Genomic DNA, 7,935 nt, shown 5'->3' with positions numbered 1-7,935 from the left:
AAGAATAGTATGTATAAGCGACTTTGTAAACGGTGTGGTAACTAGATAGCCAGTGATGTACTTAAATGGTATATCTGCCGCTTGGAATGCGCCGAAGGAGTTGATACCTACTTATGGAACGCCATAGCTGCCTTATGTGGTTATTTAACGAGAAGGCGGTGCTTGATTATGTTATGCTGTGGTTATTTCATGTGAAGATGGTGCTTTATTATATGAAGATGGTGCTTTATTATATGAAGGTGGTGCTTTATTATATGAAGGTGGTGCTTTATTATGTGAAGGTGGTGCTTTTTTATGTGAAGGTGCTTTATTATGTTAAGGTGCATTTTGATATGAAGGTGCTTTTTTATATTATGCTGTGGTTATGGTTCGGTTGTTATGTGATTGTATTTAGGTGAATAATAATAACATTCGGAACCCCTTTAATCCTAATCTTACTTCTTTGGAAGAGCTACAATGGCTTCTAGATCAGCAGATTTGCAACAGATTCTACAAAGATTAAACTTGGACCATGCAATCCCAAATTTTGAGAGGGAGAAAATTAGTACAGACGTTGTTTGTAGACTATTAGCTTATCAATTGGAAAGTTTGGGCATTTCAAACAGGACAGAAATGATGAAATTAAGGACTGAATGTATTAAATATGGAGCAATTGTGCCCCCAAAAGTATTTACAAATTGTGGTGCTCCAAAATTTGAAATACCCAAATCATTCCTTCAAAATGCCCTAGAAAATGACATGCAAATTTCAGATATTTCTAAACTACTTTCTGTGTCTGAAAGAACTGTTTATAGAAGAATGTCAGAGTTTGGTTTGAGCAAAATGACCTTCTCAGAAATTGACGACGATAATTTAGACATTAAACTAGGCGAAATTGTGAAAGAGTTTCCTTTGTGTGGTGAAACTATGTTGCGACAAATGCTTATATTAAAAGGAATAAGAATTCAAAGATGGAGGCTAAGAGATAGTATTCATAGGATGGATGATCAAGGCGTGCACGACAGACGTACTGGAAGACTTCATAGACGAGTATACGATGTCCCTGGTCCAAATTACCTGTGGCATATTGACACAAATCACAAACTTGTTCGTTGGAGATTTGTTATAGTTGGGGGTATTGACGGTTTTAGCCGCTTAGTAACATTTTTAAAATGCACTGACAACAATACGTCAAAAACAATACTAGATTGCTTCTTGTCTGGTGTTGAAATATATGGGATACCATACCAAATAAAGTCAAATCAGAAAAAGGGCTTGAAAATGTTTCTGTAGCTGACTTTATGTTGAATCAAAACGGACAAAATAGTATGATTACAGGGAAGAGCACTCACAATCAGAGGATTGAGAGATTATGGAGAGATGTATTTGAAGGCGTGCTTAGTTTTTTCTACAATCTGTTCTATTTCATGGAAGATCAAGGTTTTCTTGATCCTTTAAATTTGATCCACACAACTTCTTTACATTATGTTTTCTTGTCTGAAATAAATAGAAAATTGCAATTCTGGCAAGAAGCGTGGGCTCGACATAAGATAAGAAATGTAAAATCCTCTCCTATGAGTTTATGGACAAGTGGACAACTTCAACACCCCACTGGAATTTTAGGATCAAATATGCAGGACTTTGGAACTGAAGGGTACATTGATGAAAACAGCAATGAAGAAGAGAGTGGTAGACCAATCTTCCAGCCCTTTGATCACAGGATAAGTGATCAGTGCAGGCTAGAATTGTCAATGGAACCACCGAGGCATACAATTAACTTTGGAATAGACTATTATCTGAAATGTTTGGAAATCATTGAAAGAAACGCCCCAACAGATTAACAGATACAAGCAATTGCACCACATCTAATTCAAGTTCAAATATTTTGTGAAATAAATCAAAACATTTAAAAGGACAGTTTTGGACTGTCATTCTTTGTAGATTGGTGTATAATGCTTCATTACAGACTGCAGAAAAAACAATATTATTTTACCTTAATTTACCAGTACATCATTATACCTTCTATGATCACTTTATTACCCTGGTCGAGCTTTATGAGCATATTAAAAACTTCCTGTATTAATCATAAGCAAATTGCTTCTCAATACCTCTTGTCTCTGAGAACTTCTTTATAATTATCTCCCTTATTAAAGGGTGAAAGTTTAAAAAAAAAATAGGCACACTGATGCTTGACATAAATCTAAAATAACCAAGAAAGTCGTGAAATGTTTTATTTAAATGTGAAGGTTCTTTACCATTAACAATAAAAGAAAATTACCATAACAAATCACACATATTTCACTTCTCTTTGAAGTAATACATTCTAGAAAATGTGTTCACATATGAGTATTAGCTAAAACAAATAAATCAAACTCAACACCTTAATGACTAAGAACTACTGCTTTAAAAAAATGCAAAACTAGCAGGGGCCACAATCCTCACTCTCACATGAGAAACATCAGTCAAATGATAAGGATACTTCAAGCAGCTTTAAAAAGTGAAAAACAGAAATTTCTATAAAAAATAGCATGTCATTTTTTTTTCAAATAGTTAATATCTAAAATTCCACACATATTTTAAAATGGAACACACATTTTGAAAAACATCTGTGTAAAAATAATAACACCCCAATCCCATAGTGTCATCATCCTATCCCCTGGGGATCATGATTTGAATGAAATTAAATCTACCCAAACTGAGGATGTTTCCACATAAGTGTCAATTGCTTTTGCCATATGGTTTTAGCGAAAAAATAAAATGGTTCTAGAAAATACTCAAATGTTAAAAGTTCAAAGACAGACAAACCAGTGGCAGACAAAATGATGCTCAGGGGAGCTAAAAACTAAATATGCAAAATCATATACCGGTAAAAAGAATACACGCTGATCTGTTCATTAACTCAATGAAAAAAATTACAAGGTGTTCGCAGATCAATGAGTCCAAATTAATAAATTACCACACATTATTCAAAACCTGTAATAAAGACATCTTTTAATTATTCACATTCTTTTACACCTTGGCCTTACATGCATTTCATATTATAAGAGAATGTTATTCCATCAAAGTGTTACATGTAGCAATGTTGGTTCTGCGATGTGATGTGCAGAATCAATTTCAAGTTCTTTCAAGTTACATAAGACCAAAATATGCATTTGAAAATGCATAATCGTAGTACGAGAAAAGATCCTCTTCTTGTGGGAGGGGAATTTCAGCAGATGGTCTGGGTATTTTCAAAGTGTTGGTACAAGTGCTTGCAGTTGGAATAAAGGAGGTGCCCGGTGCGCTTTCCACAAATTCAATGGATGGATGCAGGACAAAACCAAGAACAGGTTCTTCTGTTGTTCCAGTAGCAAACTGCAGTACATCCCTGAGACCAACAGTTCCCCTTCTACCACCTACAAAACAGTTTCCGAACAAAATGGATAAATATATTTCTATAAATTAAAACATAAAATATAAATTTCTTAAGGAAGCATTGTGGTATACATATTTTTGTTGCCAATTGTGGTTTTTCCTCTTTAACAATGTTCTTAATTTCTCATATTAAGTCATAGAATTTATACACATATTGCACTTTTACTACTGTTTTAAATTTGACTTTCTGTGTTCATGGAAATGGTCGGATATTATACCAAGTCCCTGCTAAAAAAAAAGTTGTAAGTTTAGTGTAACCCGACCTAACCTACAAAAATGCCCCGATCCTACCATTTTTAGATGTCTGTTTTTATCCGATTGTGATTTTATATTATTTCTATTAAAAAATCTGGTTTTAAGTATGACACAAACAAACATTCTTAGGATTCATGCAGAAAAAAATATGATAAAATAAAAAAATATCACTACCTACCTAACCTAATTTTTTCATTAATGTTACCCTAAACACACAATTTTTTTTATAGGCCTAGTGAAAATGAGATACATGAACCCCAAACCAACTTGAATTTCATTTTGCAATTTAGGAGTTAAATTGCACTAAATGTTTTGTATTATCAAAATCCAAGAGGCCCACCGCCTTGACAGTCACCATAGCCCTTAGATGGACCTGTCAGGGGTCTCGTATTTTCATATTTATTTTTAAGCTTCATTTAGGAGTCTTAACCCTAATCCAAGACTCTTCCACTTGTACTATTTGCTCTTTACAAACATCAATACATTAAAAAGGGGTAGGGGGTCAGATGTTCATTAGATGATGATCAGATTATTTATACCCTAGCTTCAGGGGTCAACAATTCTAAAGTTTTGGTAAAAAGAGACTTGCATGCCTTTAGTGGTCAATCTTTTATATTTACATTCCACATATTCTTTGCGTGTAACGTTGTTGAATAATAATACTGTAACACACAAAGATTTAAACATTTTAACCAACCAAAAATCAGTTTCTTATATCAATTTGTAAATTGAAATATCTACAAACAAAAAGACACATCAAATGTCTTCACCAACTTAGTTTTTTCCTAAGATTTGAAGGATGGAAGAGTTATAAAAAGCTTACTTGCAACTGCTCTCAAATATTTCAGAAATAATGTATAAACTGCACTCTCATATCTTTTGCTGTTTGATCCCTCCTCTGAAAATTTTGGCTGCAAAAGCTGTATCACAGCTTTAATTGTGAGTGTACAACTGCTTGGTCGAAAAAGATGGCGGAACATTGGCAAAACACAGCCAACCTAAAATTGTCATGTATATTAAATATACATTCATGTATTTACCAAACATATGTAACTTTTTTTTATAAAATTAATGATAATATGTATATAAATTTTTATTACTAATATGAGTTTGATGGAGGAGACAACAGATTCCACACAATTTATCATCATTTACCTTGATCAGACCAAGACAATCTAAACCTTTCTTCAAATTGTGAACACATGCTGATTCAAATTCTTCTGAGCTGTTGTTTGAAAAAAGCCTGTTCAGAGTGCTTTCATCAAAAATATTTGGCACAGGTCCATTCTGTAGCATACTTAAACCTGGAAATATGAAATTTACATTTGGAAATATATGAGACTCACGTACATGCAAAAACGCTTTGCCCTTCTAATATTGTATATGATCTAAGCATTAATCTAATTAATGTAATTAATGAAACTCACTATATAGTATATGTAAACACATTTTTTTTATCATATTACTATCAGAACAGAAACTGCTTTCATATGCATTAACAAAATTAAATGTATTTGCAATTAATTTACAGGTGTGCATTTTGGATTTTATTACTTTCACGTGATTAAAAAATACACCAGGTGTAAATTTATTTATGTTCATTTTAATCCTCGTAAACCCTTGATTGAACCTGGATAACTAATAGTCTAGATGCTAACTTCTGAATAATTTATCTATTAAACTGTATATTTAATTCATGTTATATTTTCTTTATGTTTTTGATAATTGATTTACAATACATACTCACCTATGAGTTTTCCGATCACAGTATAGTCAGCAGCCATGAACTCTCAAAGTCCTTTGTCAAAATATTTCTCTTTTATGGCTGATAGAATTAGGGCCAGAAACTCTTTTCTGGGGCCTCCTTGATCAATGGCTGTCTGCCATTTTTAGGGACCTTTTTTTTTAAATCTGCCAATTTTGCTTTAAATTGTTATGAACATGACAAGGAAAGCATAAACATGTTTAAAAAAAAAATAGAATTAGGGTTAATTACTTTCATACACAAATTAAATTTAACTGATAATCAAATTTTTGGACAGTGCATATATGCAAGGATAGCTATTTTGAAATGAAATTAATACAATAAAATTTTCTCATTTACCTCATCATAAAACTGCACTTCAAGTGTCTTTTGTAGATTTGATATGGAATTGACCTCTTCGAATCCTGTCTCCAATATGTTGTTTCTGTCCACTATGATGAAATTTGTGTCTCCTTCATCACATTGTGTTGTGTCTGTGATTTCCAATTGTCTGCCACAAACAATAACAGACTGTAAGTATCTCAGAATTTCTACAGGGTCCTGGATGCTTTCAGAAATACAATAGTCTATGGCTTTTGCTATGATAAAGTCCATTGGGCCTCCACATGCATCAGATGTGGTTCCTTGACTGTCATCTTCCATGTCTTCAGCAGGGGTGACATCATTAATGACTGTCTGATTTAAGATTTGAGATGAAAATTCTGTTTGAACGGAACTTTTATCAACAAATAAATCACCAGAACTGTTATTCTCAGGAACGGTCAAGTGGCCAGTTCTTAATTGTTCAGGACTTTCTGGACTCTTATCACTGACGAAATCCTCAACTTGTTCAAGAGCAGTTTTCTGATCTATCACTTCTTCAAAGTCACTTTTTTTATTGGAAAAATCTTGTGTCAGGTGTGGGTCAGGTAATTCATCCTCACTTTCACTAATTAGATTAGACCGGAGTTCACATGCATGTAAATGTTCTCTAAGTTCCCGAACACTAAACATCTGCCTGCAGTAATGACAGTGGGCTTTCGATTGTTCCTGCTCGCTATGTTCATTTACTGGATCTGTCGACAAGCTTCTCTGAATTGGTCTGACATATATTTTTGCTTGATTTCCCAAAAACTTCTTTAAAGTCATTGCATTCCATTCACAGTCAATCAGTGTTAAGTCACGACAATTCTGTCTGCATTTTAAAAGCTCAAACCCTCCACAAGTCTGTAACTGAGGAATTCCCAAATTCTCATCTATAGCATCTGAAGATATTTTTGCCATTACCTCAGTGTCATTGGTTGATAGGCAGATTTTTTTCGGTCCAAGGCCAGCCTTGAAATTTGTTTCCTTCTGCAGTGCAGTTGGAATAGAAGTTGAATCTTTGTTTGGTAAACATACAACTGTAACAGTCCAACGTCTATTACCTATTCCACGCGGCTTTTTATTAGATGAGGATATCTTGCTAGTATTTCTTTGCTTTTTCCCTTTTCTTTTACCAATAAAAAGGACATCTCGTTGTGACTTTATAAGATCAGCTAAATTTGTCTTTTTTCCCCTCTGATTTTCCCGTACTTTTTCTTCCAGTTTTATCCTGTCTCCTAGGGCAGTTACCCCTAATATAATTACTTGCTCTTCGCTCAAACTCAAAAAATTAGAACTATCAATTTTTTCGGACGCAAAATTCGGGATTAGGTTACTTAACTTAAGTTCTTCTAATATTCTCTTCATCGGCATGATTGAGTTTGTCGGTTCCGCCATTTTCGTCAATAATGGTACGTTCGGTTGAGGTGAAGTCGTACATGAACACAGATCATCTCGTTGGCGTATATACTTATTACGCAAAGAAGAAGAGGAGCTAGCAATTGTGTATTAACTAGATTTTAATAAGATTAATTCTTTTGTTTAACTTTCAAAATTTTGAAAAATAGCGTTTAAACTCAGTCGTCAAAATAAGAGAAGTTCCGAGTGATCACCATCACATAAAAAAGCACCATCTTCACATAATAAAGCACCATCTTCATATAATAAAGCACCATCTTCATATGAAATAACCACAGCATAATATAATAAAGCACCACCCTCATATATTAAAGCACCACCTTCATATATTAAAGCACTACCTTCACATATAAAAGCACCACCTTCATATAATTAAGCACCACCTTCATATAATTAAGCACCACCTTCATATAATTAAGCACCACCTTCATATAATAAAGCACCATCTTCATATAATAAAGCACCATCTTCATATAATAAAGCACCACCTTCATATAATAAAGCACCACCTTCATATATTAAAGCACCACCTTCATATAATAAAGCACCACCTTCATATAATAAAGCACCACCTTCATATAATAAAGCACCACCTTCATATAATAAAGCACCACCTTCATATAATAAAGCACCACCTTCATATAATAAAGCACCATCTTCATATAATAAAGCACCATCTTCATATAATAAAGAACCACCTTCATATAATAAAGCACCATCTTCATATAATAATGCACCATCTTCATATAATAAAGCACCAT

General features: G+C 33.6%; 1 protein-coding gene across 2 annotated transcripts; it reads right to left on the bottom strand.

Moving 5' to 3' along the window:
- Positions 1-1,626: 1,626 nt before the first annotated feature.
- LOC105347473 (uncharacterized) lies at positions 1,627-7,533 on the bottom strand. 2 transcript variants are annotated; one of them, XM_034454510.2, is made up of 5 exons: positions 5,753-7,524; positions 5,396-5,528; positions 4,804-4,952; positions 4,472-4,646; positions 1,627-3,374 (listed from the first exon to the last, which is right to left on the bottom strand). In XM_034454510.2, exons 2-5 carry the CDS (start codon positions 5,430-5,432, stop codon positions 3,109-3,111), a joined length of 627 nt encoding a protein of 208 aa, XP_034310401.2. In that variant the 5' UTR covers positions 5,433-5,528; positions 5,753-7,524; the 3' UTR covers positions 1,627-3,108. The 2 variants fall into 2 exon arrangements, 1 of the variants encoding a protein (XP_034310401.2); XR_010712702.1 differs by having other exon boundaries at positions 1,631-3,374; positions 5,753-7,533.
- Between the last annotated feature and the right edge of the window lie 402 nt (positions 7,534-7,935).

Source organism: Magallana gigas, chromosome 4 (assembly GCF_963853765.1).
Source record: "Magallana gigas chromosome 4, xbMagGiga1.1, whole genome shotgun sequence".
Lineage (NCBI taxonomy): Eukaryota > Metazoa > Mollusca > Bivalvia > Ostreida > Ostreidae > Magallana > Magallana gigas.
The sequence above is the reverse complement of the archived record's forward strand: the minus strand, read 5'-3'. Positions and strand labels throughout refer to the sequence as shown.